The sequence below is a fragment of the Tupaia chinensis genome, unplaced genomic scaffold (genome assembly GCF_000334495.1).
Source record: "Tupaia chinensis unplaced genomic scaffold, TupChi_1.0 Scaffold000250_1, whole genome shotgun sequence".
NCBI classification, from domain to species: domain Eukaryota; kingdom Metazoa; phylum Chordata; class Mammalia; order Scandentia; family Tupaiidae; genus Tupaia; species Tupaia belangeri.
In genome coordinates, this window is record NW_006159730.1 from 186,806 (window position 1) to 205,551 (window position 18,746).

General features: G+C 41.0%; 1 protein-coding gene across 1 annotated transcript in view; it reads left to right on the plus strand.

Annotated features, from left to right (window-relative positions):
* Nucleotides 1-18,746, plus strand: part of ARHGEF28 (Rho guanine nucleotide exchange factor 28) — a gene marked incomplete in the record, with an annotated part of 274,949 nt that overhangs the window by 99,628 nt on the left and 156,575 nt on the right. The window contains 2 exon segments of the mRNA XM_027772037.1: nt 7,487-7,539; nt 8,109-8,172. Of these exon segments, the coding sequence (XP_027627838.1) occupies nt 7,487-7,539; nt 8,109-8,172 (117 nt within the window).

Genomic DNA, 18,746 nt, shown 5'->3' on the forward strand with positions numbered 1-18,746 from the left:
GATAAAGAGTTAGTTTCTTTCTAGAAGTAGAAGTTAAGTTTGAAGTTCTAGGGATATAAAAACAGTTCTAAAATCTGGCTCTGTAGCTTGTTGCCTAAGGGAGTTGGATACCACATGGTAAACCACCTGGTTAGAATCCCGGTCCTGGCAGCTTGGAAACCATGCTGGGCATATGTGCGTGCATGCTCCAAATCCTGAAGGTATAGAGAAATGGAGGAGAAGGGATTGCAGTGTGGCCATGCCCCACTTGGGGATGCTTTCTCCCTCTCCCTTTCTGTCTCGTTTCTCTCTCTGGCAAGTGCACATACCCTCTGGCAATTTGTGTTTCAAAAGGTCCTAAGACAAAATTGAATATTGTTTACATATTTAAAAGATGACTTGTCTCATCTCATACAAGCAATTGATTAAATTAGAAAAGGTCCTGATTTCAATTTGAAATATAATGATTTAGAACTTTTGCTTAATGGTAATTGCAACAAAAAGGCCGAGGGCTATCTTTTCCTCCATGACTGGATTCTTTACTTGTGATGTTTTATTTGCGGGAGGGAAAGTGGTGCACAGGAGAAAACTGTAAAATCTATAATATAAAAACATATTATACATCATCATCACATGATCTAACAGTTAAGCTCCAAGTGTGAACTAAGGAGAATTGAAAGCTTGTCTCCGAATGTCCATTGTAACATTATTGATAATAGACGAAATGTGAGAACAACCCAAATGTCCATCAGCTGAACAGATTAACACGATGTGGTGCGTGTGTCAGTTGCACATATGTGTGTATACATGTGAAAAGTCTTCAACAATGCATGGGAGGTGTTTTATAAATAAAGCTCTATATGGATTTCAAAAATTTTCTCCCTCTAAGTAAACTCATACTTTAATTCATTTTTCCATGAGCTTTAAAAAAACATTCATTTGTTATTTGTTTGTTTGTGGGGTACAGGATGGTTTTTCACAGCATGCATACAGTATGTAATTACCGAATGCCAGTTGTGGACATATTCATCTTCTTCAGCATTAAAGACTACATTGTGATTTTGAAGTACCCTTGTGTGTGTGTGTATTGTGTATGTGTGTAATAGAATACAGGAATATCACAAAATGGGGACTGGCAGATGGCATAATGATTAAGTCGCTGAACTCCCATGTAGTCAATCACAGTTTAAGTCCCAAACTGGGTGGCTTAACACTCATGCCGGGCACAAGTGCATGTGTGCCCAAAATTCGGAGAGGACAATGGAGGAGAAGGGATTGTGGCATGGCCATCCCCCCCTGGGGGTGTTGATTTATTGCTTTCTGTCTCTCTGGCAAGTGCACACCCCCTATAGTCAAAACCTCTCAAAAAAGGGGAATATCCCAAAATGTAACTACTTCTAACCAGAGAGGAATATTATTTGGCGGTAAAGAGGAATGAAGTGCTAGAACATGCTACAACATGAATGAACCTTGAAAACACAGTACGTGAAAAAAGCCAGTTACTAAAGACTATGAATTGTGGAATCCTGTTTATATGAAATATGCAGACTAGGCAAGACCATTGAGACAGGAAGTGGACTTACAGTTACCCAGGGCTGAGAAGTAGGAAGTGGATGGTGGGGGAGACATGAGGGGTAATTGCTAATAGATGTGAGTTTTTGTTGGCGTGATGGTTGTTGTACAATGCTGAAAATACTAAAACCCATTGAATCATATGCTTTAAATGGGCGAATTGTCTACTAGGTAAATTATACCTCAGTAAAGCTATTTTATGCATATATACACCCCCCCACACACACACACAGATACAAACACATAGATACAAACACAGGATTGTCAAAAAGGTCATGGAAAATGCATATTAAAAAACTGTGCATGGATCTACCTACTTTCCCACAAACTTTCTGAGGTCCCCTTGTGTAGTACATACTGAAATTTAATGGTAGTTATATTGATTTTTAAAAATAATTAATTTAAAGTGTTCTTTAAACAATTACTTTTGTGGCTCAAGAAAAGTATACATTTTTTTTTTTTTTTACATTTTAAAAACTGCATTTCAAGGGCCAGCAGTTGGCATAGCGGTTAAGGTACTGAACTCCCATGTGGCTAACTGCTGTTAGAGCCCCGGACCTAGTGGCTTGAAACTCATGCCTGATGTATGTGTTGTACATGCCCCAAATCCTGAGGGGGGAATGGAGAAGGGATGGTGGTGTGGCCATCCCCTCTGGAGGATGAGTTTTCACTTTCTCTTTCTTTGCATCTTTCTATCTCTCTGCTGAGCACATGCACCCTATAGCAAAAATCTCTCTCTTAAAAAAACCCAAAAAACAAAACTGTATTTCAAAAAGATGTCTTAAATTCATTCTGAAAAAGTGCATGTATGTATTTTATGATTATAAATGTAGGGATGATATTTAAAATAGCACATTTTGGAGTTGCTTTAGGGCAAGAATTTCTTCTCTCATCTTGTAGCTTCCCCTCTGCTGTTCAGTAGGGACCGGTCGAACTGCTGAACTGAAGGGCATACACATGGGGACACTCGTCAATATGGCTCATTTTGATATTTCTATAGATGAGTGCATCATTGTTCCTCCTAGCTGCTATTTCTACTAGGCAGACAAAGGAAAGTTCTTGGTATTCCTGTTTTTAGAAAAAAAGAGATCATTGGAAAATTGAAACAAAAATTCAAAATGTTATACTAGTTTCTGAACTAGGAGTCACAGATGTTTTCTCAGGTTCATTCCCCTGGCCATTTGAATTCTCAGGCAGTTGTGTTACTGGACCTGTGCACTAGGATAAAACAAGGTAGCAGCCTGCAGGCACAGTAGTTACTAGGGAAGCAAGAATACATAACTGGAGAGGAAGGGGAGGCTTTTGGAGTTACAGGGCTAGAAGGGTGGGAGGAAGCCAGGAGAAAAACATTCATCTGTCTGATCAATCTGGCAATTCAGAAGTTGTGCTAAAACAGTGCTAGTATCGGAAGTGTTTGAATTAGTGATTCAAAAAAGTAAACAACTTTCCCTTCTCCATCCCAATCCACACATGTTGAATCATCCTCCACATCTTGTCAGTTATGTATATTTTGGGCTACGCGATGTAGGTGGAGGAGAGAAGCATCTATTTACCCTTACTATGTGCCAAGCACCCTGGAGGATAGAAGAGTTGAGCCCAAATCAATTTGATCCAGAATTCACAGCCTATCGGAAGAAAAGGATTCATTCAGAGACTACAAACCACTCTCTGTGATTGCCAGAGGGGTGCATGGGGACGCTGTAAACACCTACCATCAAGGTGTTTGCTTGGCATTTGTGGTGGGCGGAACAAACTGAAAGTATGACCCTTGTTTTCCTGCTGTGCTTTCAGCCCTGCCCTGCAGATCCAAACCAGTTGTGGACAGTGAGATCTGAGGGTCGGGACCAGGCAGCTCTGGTGGTGTGACTGGCTTTGATGATGATTTTTTTCTCTCTCCTTCCTGTGAGAAAAGTCAGATGGCACAGCCAAATGACAATTACAGGAGAATACTGAGTATACCGAATTACTTATTTATTTTTATTATTGCTAGAGGGTAGGTGCACTCTCCAGAAAGAGAGAGAAAACCCATGGGGGCATGGTCATGCTATAATCCCTTCTCCATTTCTCCATTCTGTCAGGATTTGGGGCATGCACGCACATTTGCCCCAGTGTGTTTTTGAAGTTGTCGAGGCCTGGATTCAAACCATGTAGCTAGCCATGTGGGATCTGGTTCCTTTAACCACGAGGCTACAAGGTTAGCTCACATCCTGCATTTTTGATATAAACTTTTTCTTTAAGTCTAAGCTCTGTGTTCCCATTTTGCACAAGGAGACGGTAAGACTTATGCACAGACTTGAGATCTTTTAGGCAAACCTGCTTCTTAATGAGACAGTGGTATTAATATTAAAGCTACTTAACCCTGTTTGCTGGGACAGTGTTACTAATGAATGTAAGTTTTAGAGATTATCTCTTGTTCCATTATAGTTTGGCAATAATAAGATGTTTATCAAGTTTGGTAAGTCTGATTTAGAGGAGTAATCCTTACTCCTGGGTGGGTCTTTAAGGCAGGATTAATAGGCCTTTAAAACAGAATAGGGAGTTACTGACACCATTATCTGCTGAAGGTTGCTATAGCAATGAGTGGTTTGATTGCATGGTGCAATTGGTGGTACAGTGGGTTAGTGTAAAAGGATCCTACTAATTTAGCAGAAACTCTCCTGGAGCAATTTAATTAAACTGCAGTAGAATGAGTGCCAAGTTCTTTGAAAGCTCCAAGATCTAGTTTAGTCCTAGCTTAATTCAAGGCATATTATTAACCTGAATCTACATACTGTCACAAATATCGTCAATTGTTTTAGGCTAAAGACTTCATTAATTTGAAAACACCTTTAGAATGATGAAGTATAATTTTTATGAAGACTCACATATTTTAATGTAGGTCATAGTATTTTTTTAAAAAGATCTATTCATTTAATTACATTTATTATTATTATTATTATCATTTTAAATTCAGACAGAGACACACACACAGAGAAAGGGAAAGCAAGAAAGCAAGCCACCAAGTCTGGGACTCCAATCATAGTCAGCTCTATGGGAATCCAGAGCCTTTAACCACCACACCACCTGCTGGCCCCTATTGTAGTACTGGCTTTAAAGATGAAAAAAAAAATTTATACTAGACTGTCAGGACAAACGTAGGCCTGGCAGTGAAGGATGAGCTCACCAGTCTTTGGAGACAGAGAAGCTGGAACCCTAGTATACTGTGAGCAGTGAACATCTTTGTTATTGCAAACTAGATTCCGATTTTCCTGCCTTTTTTGTTAGGACTCTGTAATAAAATGTGTAATATTCTTCTGTATAAATCCTACATGTATTGAATTCTTTAGAAATGCAATATAATTACCATTTAATAAGAGCTTATGGTCAGAGATAGCATCAAAGAATATCCTATTCTTTTGATGTCTATGCAGACATGTCTTGAAACTTTGGTTCTGGTTACCCTTCCTTCCTTTTTCTTTTTCTTTCTTTCTTTTTTATTTTATTTTATTTTTTGTTTTAATATTTTGTTGGTATCTTTCCCACTTACCTCAATTTTTAGTTTAGGTATATGAGTTTCAAAACAAAACACAGCCCCTACTGTGCATATACAGTGTAACAAACCCCATGGTAGGTGCTTTACATCGATTTTTTGCATCTGTGTGGTGAATGAAAAAGTTTATTTCAGCGTTGTATTTTAGACTCTCCTGCTTAAAGGCAGGCTCTTGAAGGACAGGGTTGGACCAGTTTGACTTCAGAACCTTGGGCAATGTCAGTCATGCAAATATTCCTCTGCTGCCACCTTCAGGCCTTATGTGAGATGCACATCTAAAGGTGGGCAGAGATGCTGGGGAGCACAAACTGCCCAGGCTGAATGTGTGCTATGGCTTTGTCTTCATTCCCTGTTGAGATCAATTGACAGGACCACACAAAGTTGAGGGTATTATCTTAATAATTTTAATCATATAAGATAATATGAAAGAACTTCAAAAGAGTTTGTGCACAAATGTAACTAAAGTATGAGTTTATTTTGGTGCAAATTTTTTTTTGAAATCTATTTTTTTTTCATAATATGCTTTTTCTATGAGCTTCTTGAAGACTCCTTGTATGTTTTATGCATTCAAGAGAACTATGCCTTGATGGAGCACAAATGTGTATTACTTGCTGGATGTCAGATAAATTCAGTTGGTGTGGGAGATTGTTGGGTTTTCTTCCCTATCCTTGCATTGTTACTTACTAGTTTTTCCTTATAATTTGTCATTGTTACTATGCTTTGTCATGTAGAGACTTACAAAGACTTGCTTTATACTTTTTCTAAGCAGAAACATGGATGAAATGCCTAGCATTGTTGCCTGGCAGTAAGAAGAGCTTGAGTAAACCCACTTGGAGGCTAGAGACATTAGGTAATGTAAATGAGCAGAAGTGGCAAGTAGGTGCAGCCACAGTGGCTCAGATGCTGCGCTTCACAGGCTGGGACCATGTAGGAGGCCCAGGTTTGAGTCCTGGTCCTAACTAAAGGTCAGGCACAGTGATATGCACTTGTGCCCAGTGACATGAGAGGCTAAAGCTAGTGGATCGTGAGCTCATGGCTGGCCTGGGCAACATAACAAGACTCTATCTAAGAAAGAACCAGTCAGATGGCACCTGCTAGTCTGTTATATCAGCTGAGAGGCTGAGACCCTGTCTTTAAAAAATTAAATCAATTTAAAAATAAAAAAAAATGTAACAAAAGAGTAGGGGCCAGCTAGTGTCATGGTGGTTAAAGCAACTGAATCCCACACGGCTAACCATGCAGTTCAAGTCCCAGACCCAGCAACCTAAGACACATGGTGAACATGTGTGCACATATATCTAAAATCCCCAAAGAAGAACAGAGGAGAAGGGATTATGGCATGGCCATTTTTCCTGGGGGTGATTTTTTACAACCCCCCTCCCCCCTGTGTCTCTCTGGTGAGTGCATGTGCCCTATAGCAAATTAAAAAAAAAATAGAGTAGCAAAGTACAGTAGCCTATGTCTAGTTAATGTACCTGGTGCGAAAACTTACAGAATTTTTCCAGGATTAGCATCAAGTAAGCCATGAGGGTAGGGAAGCTCAGAGTCCAGAAAAGAGCTTGGGTTCCTACAAGTTGTCTAGTACTACATATCCAGAGGAAATATCTGAAGTCTTCTACGCTTTAAGAATATCCACCACTTTTAGGTCTTTCAGGCCCCAAACCTGCTCGTGGTAGTTGGTACAACAGTGGCTCTTGTTGACAATATTTGGAACCAGAACCAATCAATCAAACCACAGAGAAAAATATCTTGTTAAGTGAGCCTTCCTGTTCACCCCAGAGCATCCCAATCACTGCTATTTGCAGGAAAGTCTTTATTCAGGAGGAGGACAGCCCGTGTGCCTGGGCTGGCCCTGCCCCTCCTGGCTGGGGCAGAAGCAAAGGGCTGTGCTGATGTTCTTGACTTTCAGCGATGTGCAAGGAAAGTCAGCCTCTTCTAGAATGGATGATGCTCTTTGAAAGCTCTTTTGAAGCTTATTGAAGTCTGTGTATTTGAGGAAATAGCCGTGTGTGGGAGATTTCCTCAGGTAGGCACGAGTCACATCCTCGCAGTCTGTGCTGTTTTGAAGAGCATTCGGCAGTGACAGCCTTCCTTTGGAATCAAGGACATTTGTTTATTTAATGGTCATTTCCCCCCCTCAGGATTTCCTGTGAGCTCCTGGCTTGCTTACTTCTTGGTCCATACAAATAATACCAGAGTGTGGGCAATCAGGTTATCGGATAGATATTCTGCTCTGTGGAGAGCTGATTTTTAAGAAGCCTCATCTAAAAACTTAGCTCTGTGATGATGACTCCTGGGCACCTCATTTGTCATCTACTTTCTTCTTCTTCTTTGTCATCATCATCTTCTTCTTTTTCAACGAAATTTCCAGTCAGCAGATCTTGATGAGGTTTATTCTTTTTGCAGAGATTAAGAATTTGGTGTCCCACAGAACATCATGTGAAAAGGAAGATGTAAAGGTAATGATTTCTTCCCTGAATTCTTCTTTGCCCTTTTCTACAGAGTGAAAGTTGAAATAAGGACTAATACTAATAAAAAGAAAAGTTATACTCACACACACAACTAGGTATGTGCGTGGAGTCACATTCAGAATAATTTAAAATTGAGTCCTTTATCAAATTGTCAATTTCTACTCTCTATAACCAGCCCTAACTACCTTTCTGGGGGTTAGCTGTATGTGCAGAGTAGGTCAGCATATTTCCTAGAACAAGTTTGTGCTTAGTTTGATATCTGTGGATGTTTGCCAACAATGCAATTGCAAGAGCTCACCTAAGAGATATTCTCTGAGAATGAAATAACCTCTGGGCAGCTTGAGCTGTGTTTCAACTTGGGATAGATCTTTTCCTTGTTTTCAGCTCTTAAATAATATTAATGAAGCACAAGACTGTTTACATAATGCAATGCACATAACATATTTTTACTGTTGTTTTCCAAGGCTGCTTTCCTAGTTCATAAACATAAAGACACAAGCATTTGTGTAGCAGATATATTATTAAAGAAAACATTCACCTAACCATGTCTTTTTCAGAGTGTCAAAAGCTTGGAGGTCCAACCGAAAGAACCTGAAGACCAGGAGGACAGCCTAGATTCAGGTACATTCCAAAACCTTGCTTTCCTTCTGCTCAGAGGTATATCACAGGCACAGAACACAGGGAATAAGAAGAAGATATATTTTAATATAAAATAACTCTTCCTGGGAACCTTGCCAATTTCTTGAAACTGACCCAGGTACATTTTCTTTACAGTATCAGTTATACTACTGTGCCTTCAGGAGATGGAGCACATTTTACAATATGAAAAGCAAAACAAGCAAAACGTTTCCTAGCAGGTTTATTATGCTGAGCCAGACATTGACTTGGGACTTGTCACGTGTTGCTGTGTTATTCCTGTGAAGTAGGCCCTACTTGCTTCAGCCTCATGTGGTGCAGCCAAGCCACTGGTAGAGAGTAAGGGGCAGAATCAAGTCATTTCATTCCCCCTGCTCCAGGATCCCCAAGCTCTCTACTGTCCTATTTTGATACCCAGTGGAGGATCCATGGAGCAGCTCTGATCTGATCTACCTTGCTGGCCTCAGGAAAGGACCAGATACTTGCATCCTGGCACTTGTATCTAATGTGGGTGTCCTTTCGCAGAAGCCAGGAGCTTCCTTGACAAGGTGAAGGCATTTCCTCCCATGGACCTGTGAATTCTCATCTTTGCACAAGGATTCTACTAATAGTTTACAGCCCATAAGGGTACCTTCCTAAATCCCCTCCTCATGCATTTATTTGTTTCTTCAAGGCTAATTTGAGCCCCAGGCATATCCCTTGAGTTATTTTGAGGTGAGTGGAGTGCAGTGAAGCTGTTGGAGGTGTTGAGAACAGAGACCAGGCCATCAGCAGGTGCTAGTATGGCCACCTGCATGGTCTGTGAAGACTTCTGGGGCTGGTAAGAAGCAGATGAGCAGATACCTTCCTAGTCAGTGAAGCTGAAGCAGCTCACATGCCTGGAAAGACATTTGGGCAGAGCAGTCTTAGAAGTTGCAGGTGGCCAGGTGGTGGTGAGGACTCAGGCTCATGTGAAATCAAGGAAAACCAAGACAATAGTAATGGTGGGTGAGTCCTGAGCCGATGTGTGCTGGGGGCTCCCAGGAGGCCAGGGGACTGTGGTTGACATGTTTGGCAGGCACACGACAGAGCAGTTACAGCAGTTCGGAAATCACAAAGCATAGAGGAAGCTCCTGCAGTGCTGTTTGCCAGTACCTTGGCCACAAGCCAGAGTAAGTTGCTGCATTTCCCTGCGCGAAATTGGAACAGAAGCTTAGTCCGCACTAAACGATATGCACGCCTTTTATTTTTCTGCTATATAAGGTAAGAGTAATAATTTACTCCCAGAAGGAGGGAAGAGGAAGGCAAAAGGAAAGCCAACATCACCATCCCCATGTGGATGGCTGTTGTGGGTCCTGGCCGCCAGCACATAGCTGTTACGCACGCATACAGGATGTCTCATCTACAAATGCATCATGCTCCCAGGAATGCTAGCTTTGAAGAATGTTTACTAAGACTCATTACTGAGGTGGGGAGGTGGTGGTGAGGGATTTGGCTGTTAAAAGTATTAAAAAGTAGAATGATTTAAGTTTAGGCTGTAGAGAAAGAAAAAGTATATTGCATGCTATAAAGATGTACAATGATTAAATTTAACTAATGTACAATGATTAAATTTAAATCAATGATTTAAAGTCATCAAACACACACAAACACACACATTCTAGTCTTCATCTGGTACACTCGTTGGATAAGAGGATCTGTGGGTGGAAGTCGTAGCCTGGCCTGACCAGAGTGCGTTGTCAGTAACATCGCTGTGTCTGGAAGGGGTCGTTTTGGCGGATTTGGGAGAGACAAGCACATGTATGATTTTCACGCAGTGATTTAGGAAAAGGGCCATGAAGGAGCATTTTTTTTGTGCTAGCATTTGCTTTTTTGTTCATTTGAACTTTTTGGGTCAACAAGGCCCCATGAATGTATGTAAAGAAAATAGTGTATTTTTTTCCCCTTTAGATTTATCTGTGTAGTTATTGAGAGAGAGAAAGACAGGCAGACAAAGCCTGAAAGTAAAGGACAGTTTATTAAGCAAAAGTGAAAGTACACTCCCAAGAGGTAGGAGTGGCCCGCGCAAGAGAAAGAGAGTGGCTCAAGGGCCAATCATAATAGATTGTAAAACACCTTCTGAGACAGAGGAAGGGACAGTCAGCACTGATCAGTGGTCATTTGGTGAGCTGGGGTCTGGAATGGGAAATGGCTCTCCCTGGAAGCCACATCCAAACTCTTCTGTGGTTTTACAGGTGCTTCCCAGTCCCAGGAAATGCTGTTCTACGTATGTGGGATGGAGGACTAAGTCTTTGCTACTTGTACTGTTCAGCATGGTGTGATGTGAGTGCAGGGTGGTCTCACGAACGGCCTTGGTTCAGTTTCAGTAGAGCATTCCGTGACGTCGAACGTGTTCCCTGAGGATGGATGTGTGCTGTCCATACTAGTAACTGATAGCCACCTGTGTCTCCTGAGCATGTGACCTGTGGCAAGTGTGAGTGAGAAACCGAATTTTTAACTTAATTTTATTCTATTGTATTGGACAGGGCAGACCACCTCTTTGTGGTGTTCTTGATGACCCCTCAGAGCATCGGAATCACACTAGCTTTTGGCTTATTCACTGAGAATGCCTGTTGATGGGAGAAATAATGTTTTGGGTGGGAAATAGCCAGTCAGCTCCTGCAAACCAGCACCTCAGACCCACCTTAGCAGTTGACAGTCACATTCCATTTATGTTGAGCCCAGGAGTGAGGTCCCTACACTCTGTGGATGCCATCTGGGCCTGGCATTTTGCTCAGAGGGGAGAATGACCCATTGAAGGGCTGGGATCTGATTCTGTCGCTGTTACAGTGGAGTGTGGAAATCCTTCATAGGTGGAATGGGGAGAGAGGACAAAGCATTTGGAGGAAGAAAAGCAGGCAGATAGAATGAAATGGGTCAATACAGAAAGTGAGGAGGAAGAAAGAGGCCAATCAGCTCAAGTAAGCAGCGCTAAGTGGTGTGAAGAAATGAGATCACACCTTTGAGCGGAGTTCACCTCCACGGTAGGCAGCAGAAATGCCGCGCCAAGGAGAAGGGGCACGAGCAGCTAGTAAGAGACAGCTTGTGGAGGCGCAGTGGGGTGGGCGAACCTTGGCTGCTATGTGGAGTCCTGGTCACAGACAGAAGTTCACAAACCCTCTCTTAATCAGGGAGCTGTGAAGGGTCTGATTGGTCACTGTCTCGCACACTTGTGCATTTGGTTAGAAATTAGTATTTCCAGTTGTAAAGTAAGTTCCTGCTTGAAACCAGATGCCACTGTGTCAGGTGAGTGAGCTACAGAAGTTCCTGGTAGGGGGTGCTCTGCTCTTCAGCAAATGAAGTTCCAGAATGTGAGCGAGGCTATGGGTGACAGACCACACATAGTGACATTCACACTGCAGTAGTTATCACCCATGGTCTGCGTTGGACTAAGATCACATGAACCTTCTTTGGCTAAAGCTCTTTATCATGTGACTGGATGGAAAAAATCAAGGACAGGGGACAATGACATCTAAATAAGACCATGTGAATATTTTCTTGACTTTCCCTAGAGGTGAAGGTGGTACGGAGATAGGAACACAAGGGGAGGTGGGGATAGAACTGACTGGCATCATGCTCTTTGTTCTGGGAGTCTCAATCCTTGAAGATCTGGACATGAAATGGTGCCATGGCAGTTGCTCCATGTCTGGCTGGCAGAAAGTGGGCTTGGCACAAGTGCCAGAAAGAATTGTAAATGTAGTATCTTGCTTTTGGAAAGAAATGAATTTAATCTCTTATAACCATAGAAATAATACATGTTCACAGCAGAAAAACTGGAAATTTTAAGAGTAGGGAAAAAAAAACAGCCATATGGGGTCAGCAGGTGTCATGGTGGTTAGGGTGCTAGACTCCCATGTGGCAGACTATGGTTCGAGTCTTGGGGCCGGGCGGGTGTGATGGTTAGGGTGCTAGACTCCCATGTGGCAGACTATGGTTCGAGTCTTGGGCCCGGCAGCTTGAAAATCATGCCAGGCGCTTGTGTGTGTGTGTCCAAAATCCTACGAAGAGAATGGAGGAGAAGGGATAGCAATGTGTCCATCCCCCTGAGGGGTGATTTTTTGCTTTTTCTTTCTATCTCTCTCTCCAGTGAGCACATGTGCCCTATGGTAAAAACCTAAAAACAAAACAGAACAAAACATAAAAAAGAATCCTACAATTCTCCTACCCAAAGACAGTCTATCTAATTTGGGCATCTTTCCTACCAACACTTTCTTCATGCATCCACTTTTTTTTTTTTTTCTAACATAAGTGTGATCATGTCAAATAATGTCTTGGTGCAGTCATTTCAAACTCTGTTTTAGAGGTGGCTTAAAATAATGCTGTACATTTTCCTACAAAGTATATGGATTACTTTGGAAAGAAGACAGGGAACATGTCATTGATTTCCCCCACAGTGTTTGTTAGCAGAAGAAAGAACTCCTTAAGTGTCATTGACTATAGAGTAGCCTGGTCAGCACATGTGGAAGCTTGAATCACAGCTATTCTTTAGTACTTTGGGTCACTTCATTATTATTGCTTATTATTTATACATTATAAGAGAAAAGAGAAAACCACTTGGGAGGTGTTGGGACTGGCAGAGTGGCCACTGTGGAGACACGCAAACCCAAGTCAGATATGTAAGGAAACCTAACTTAATACTCTCAAGCCCAAAATGAACAAAATAAACATCTAGAGACAAACTGGGAAGAGAAAGAGGCAGAGACAGACAGAAACAAACAGTAAGCTATGCGGTTCAGATTCCTCAACCTCAAAGACACAAGTCTTTTTGACTGTAGACAAGACCAACACTCCCATAGAGGAAGTTTTGGAAAAACATGAGCCAAGGGCAATTAGTGGGAAATGATTAGAAAATCTGAAGTAACTGCCCTCCTAAAGTGGAATGTTAGGTAAATTAAGCCTGTTTTCAAGATCTCCATCTTGTGTGTGTTTCATAGAGGCCCTCTAGGCCCAGAGATGTTAGTGGTGGGATGCCAGTGGAGTCAGCAGTGCTAATTTGACCAACAACCAGATAGCACAACTAAATTAGGTTAGTTTCTCTTTCTTCTTATATTACTAAAAGTTTAAAAATGAAATTAATGCTACCGAGCTATAAATATTTGTAAAGAAGGCACTTTTATGGCACCAATTTTATAATGGTAAAGATCTTAAGCACAGAATCTTAAAAGCTAGAACCCATGTAAATGGAAACTGATTCTCTATTGGCTGTTACTTCAAAACACATGGGGGATTAGGCTGGAAGGTGGCATGGTGGTTAAGACATTGGACTCCCACATGGCCAACCACAGTTCGAATCCTAGACCTAGTGGCTTACTTTCTCACATGCTCTCTCTATATATATCTGTCTCTCATTGGTCAAATTAAATAATAATAAGTAAAATAAAAAATAAAAACATATGTGGATTAGCCCATAGCCTGGTAATTAAAGTGGCTAGATCTCACATGGCTGACTGTTCAGTTGGAGTATTGGACTTGAGAAACACATCAGACACATATGTATGTGTGCCCAAAAATTATCAGAGAGAGAGAGAGAGATTGAGGAGAAGGGATTATGGCATGATCCTTCCCCATTGGGGTGCTTTCTTACTTTCCTTCTTTCTCTCTGGCTAGTGCACATGCTCTGTGGAAACAAACAAACAAACAACCCCACATGTTCATCTATGTTGAAATCTCAAGAATGTTACATGAGCTTTTTTTGTTGTTGTTGCGTCTACTGTGAGGACGAAGACCATTTTCAGAAATCAGACCATCGACATTCCAGAGAATGTCGACATCACTCTGAAGGAATGTACAGTTATTGTGAAGGGCCCCAGAGAAACTCTACGGAAGGACTTCAGTCACATCAATGTAGAGCTCATTCTCCTTGGAAAGAAAAAGAAGAGGCTGCAGGTTGACGAATGGTGGGGAAACAGAAAGGAACTGGTGACCATTCGCACTATCTGTAGTCACGGACAGAACATGATCAAGGGTGTTACGTTGGGCTTCTGCTCCAAGATGAGGTCTGTATACGCTCATCTCCCCATCAACGTCGTTATTCAGGAGAATGGGTCTCTTGTTGAAATCTGAAATTTCTTGGGTGAAAAATACATCTGGTGGGTTCAAATGTGATCAGGTGTTGCTTGTTCAGTATCTCAAGCCGAAAAAGATGAGTTGATCCTTGAAGGCAATAATATTGAACTTGTTTCAAATTCAGCTGCTTTGATAGACCAAGCCTTGACAGTTAAAAATAAGGGTATAAGAAAATTCTTGGGTGGTATTTATGCCTCTGAGGAGGTACAATTCAGCTTAGTAAGATCTAAGACTTCTTCAGCTATAGTAACAAGCCAGATAATTTCTAAGGCCTTTATATGACATTTTAAAGATAATAATAAAAGACAACAATTGACTTGAAACATTTTCTTAGACTGATTATCCTTTTCCAACTATTTGGCAAATAAACAGTTGAAGAGTAAAGAAGTACTCCTAGTAATAGGAGTATGCTAAGAACAATTCAGAATTCCTAATCAGGAACTTTTTTGTCTAGTTGCTTTTCTTTGTAAGAACAAAAGCCTTAAATCTGGTTGTTGAAGGAATAGCAAAGATATTGCAGGCAAGAGAAATACAGTTCCAGGGAATGTGGCTCTTAATCATTGGATGCAAAAGTTGAGGAAGATCCTGAGGCTAATTTTACCATGGCATCAATTTTTATTTGGTATAGATATGTCCTAGTCACTTACAAAGAGATACCTGAGAAGTGGAACAAAGTGATAAAGCCTTACTATGAGCTAAGATGTAGTTTGTGTCATGATAAAGATAATTTTGTCACTCGATAGCACAATAATCTGCCCTCCTTTAGCCATATACCCTACACCTTGTTTATTGTTAAAAAATGTAATAATTCTTTCATAATGTCTTAATTCTTTGTGTCACACTTTAAGTGTGATGTGATGCAACCATGCTGGAATATAATTTAACATGGTTCTCTCAAAAAAAAAAAAAAAAGCTACATGAAACATGAAGAAAAAGAGAGAAGGTAAGGGGGACCCTAAAAGGGCTTTTAGCCTTCTGAAAAATAAGTTTTTATTTGTAAGTTTCGCTATATGCTCCAAGCTATAGTTTAATGTGGATTTCTTTTTCTTCTTTTCTTTTTTTAAATTATCTTTTCTCCTCCATTCTCCCATTTTCTTTCCTTCTTTTCCCTCTTCTCTCTTCTTGGTGGGAGCTGTCTTTCTACCACAAGTGGAGTTTACCAGCGATTTGGTTTTGAAATAAGTTATGAAGAAATATCCCAAGAAGACCACTGAGACTGAAAAATAATTTTAAAAAATTCGGACTCAAATTTTATTCCTTTTATTCACATCAATGGAATTTTCTTAATGAGGTTTCTGAGATTTTAAAATTTGCCTTTGGTAGAAAAAAACTGCTGACTTATTGGCATTCTGTCGAGTGTTCAAAGCTCAATTTGCTTCTTTCATCAAATGTGTTTTGCTTTTTATACCTGCAGCTTCATAGTTTGTGTAAAATTGTTCTCGTGAAATATGAATGAAGCATTTGTCTTTAAATGAGACATTGGAGTGTTTATCGACAGACTTTTATTCTGTGAACTAAAAGAAGAGTATTTGGAAATTTTAGGATTAATATCTATTGTAGGTTAGAAACATGAAGAAACTAAAGGCTTCCTGGAAGTATATAGTCTTATCTTACTGTCTACTCCTCGGATTAAAAAAAATATGAGGGGGTAATAGGTGGAGATGGCATGGTGGTTAAGGCACTGGCTCCCACATGGCAGACTGCAGGGTTTGAGTCCCAGACCCTGCAGCTTGAAAATCATGCCAGGCACATGTGTGTGTGTGTGCTGAAAATCCAAGAGGAGAATGAAGGAGAAGGGATTGCAGTGTGGCCATCTCCCCTGAGGGAGTGCTTTTCCACAACCACCACCCCTGGCAAGCACACACACCCTATAGCAAAAACATGCATATGTGTGTGTGTGTGTATGCTAAATTACAAGTTTTGGGTCTAGGATACTATCTGGTACAGTGATTAATTTAATGCTCAGTTTGCTTAAAGATGTAAAATAAGGCCTAACTATTGTGGTGCCAGATGATTACTAGAGCCACATGGGTTGATCTGAACACGTCAAGTCCTTCTTGTGTACCCGTGATCCTAGCTGACTGGAAGGTCAGTGGAAAGATCACTATGTGGCAGGATTGTCTGTCGAAATAAATAAAATTTAAAAAGAAGATATAAAATAAAAAGGAACAACATGAAAGTTAGTTAGTTAGGAGTTGGTAATTAAGGGCCCTGTTATCTTGTGGTTCTAAACTCAACAGAGTTTACAAACCAGAGCTTACAATGTGTAGATAAGATCTACACATTGGGATTTCCGTGGAACTTCTAGAATACTGAAAACTGGGTCCCATAAGTTTGGTTTGTTGCCTGTGCGTCAAGAGCTCTGAGAAGGCCCCAGGTGGTTGAGAACCATTCCAGAGGTCTTTGAGAGAGCAATGATGGAATGCAGAATGTATCAAAGCAATCTAACTGTATTAAAGATGTATGAAATGGGGACCAGCAGTTGGCATAATGGCTATGTTGCTGGACTCCTATGTAGTCGACCGCAGTTCGAGTCTCGGACCTGGTGGCTTAAACTCACACCGGGTGCATGTACGTGCATGCCCAAGATCCCAAGAAGAGAATAGAGGAGAAGGGATTGTGGCGTGGCCATCCCCCGGGGGGTGATTTCTCACTTTCTGTCTCTCTGTCTCTCTCTGTCTTTCTGGCAAGCACACATGCCCTATAGCAAAAACCTCTCCAAAAAAAAAAGGATGTATGAAATGACATTATTGAAGGTGCTGGGAAGGAGGAAGGGGAGGGGAGGTACAGACCTGAGTAATTTGGGAAATGAGTGGAATTTGTAAGAATAAAGCAACAGAAACTGTACATAAGGACTATCCTATAGTTATTTTTTTTAATCTCTCATGGGTCTAGATTTTCAGTTCTAATACCAATTGTATACTGAATTGAGCAGTTAAATTAGTAAGTGCATTATGGATAGTAAATGCAGGACTTCTCACTGTTGGAGTGAGCATTACAGGCATTACAGATAAATAGGAGGAGGAGGCTGAACTGATCCATGCAGTAGTAAACCAGAGTTATAGATGGCAGTGTACACTCATGTTCAGTTACTATGGCTATACATGATTGCATATGGGAAGATTTGTAGATATGTGTATATATATAGGTTAGGATGCACACATACTTTTATATTTACTTATTTTAAAATTTCCAGAGGGCACATACGCTCACCAGAGACAGAGAGAGGGAGAAGGAGAACGCACCCTCCAATGGGACGTGGTTGTGCCACACTCCCTTCTTCATTTCTCCATCCTATCAGGATTCTGGGCACTCATGTATGCATACATGGTGTGTTTTTAAAGCTGCCAGGGTTGAAATTCAAATTGTAGTTGGCCATGTGTGATCCAGTTTCCTTAATCCCTAGGCTGTGGGACCTGCCAAACACCATAATTCTTCAATATGTTTCTTCAGTTGGGATGTGTACTGTTTTCCTGCCCTGAGGTATTTTGGGTGTTTTCTTTTTTTAAAATTATATATAGATATATCATAATATGAGTCTTCATCTTGTTGGGCTTCTAGGTCATTCCCCCACCCCCTTACAGAATAGAATGATGTAAGGGGGACTATCAGAACCTCCACAGGGGCTTATAGATTTTTGTTGTTCAAATAGATAATGACAATAAAGGTAGATAAGAAATGAGAACAGTCTTATTTTTAAAATTTTATTTTTCCCATGAGAAAGAAACAGAGCAAGAGACTGAGATAGGTCACCCCCTAGGGTCTTTGCCATCATCCACTGCCATCTTGGAAGGCCTGGGTCATGGGCATACACATGCACAGCATGCTCAGGGAAATCTCAGGATGGGAACTGGTGCCCTTCTTACATGGATCTAGCTGTGCCTCCACTGTGCCACCACCTGGCCCCGAAACATTCCCATTTGTAAAGTCAGGCAGTATTATGGATGGCAGCATCATAGGATTCTAACTTGACAATGCTCCCTTTCATATCTATTTTATATGAATCCAACTTTATGGGCTCTCTCTAAAAGAGGGGAGTGCTAGAAGAGAAGTAGAGATAAAAATAATCATTTGAACCTTTGGTGGCTCTACCCATCATTAAGTTCTATGAGCAGTATGACCCTGACTGTGTGTGACACTGGAGATGTGGTATGTTGTTCCTACTGTGCTTCCCATGGTGAGAACCTCTTGGCATACGAGTGAGAGCCACGCTTGCGAAGAGCCTCATTTTCTGTTTAACATGGCCTCTCAGTAAAGGCCACCATTTCATCTGCTGCCTGACTCTGGTAATGGAGGTTAGCTCCAACAGAAGAACTTCTTGTGTTACACTTGCTGAGAGATGACTCAGTGGCTTTGTAGGATCTTTTGTCATCTTCTTCTTCTTCTTGTTTTTTTAGTTTTTTTGCGTTTTGCTTGGGGCATGCACACTCGCTGAAGAGAGATGAAAAGAGATTGAGAGAGAGAGAGAGGGAAAG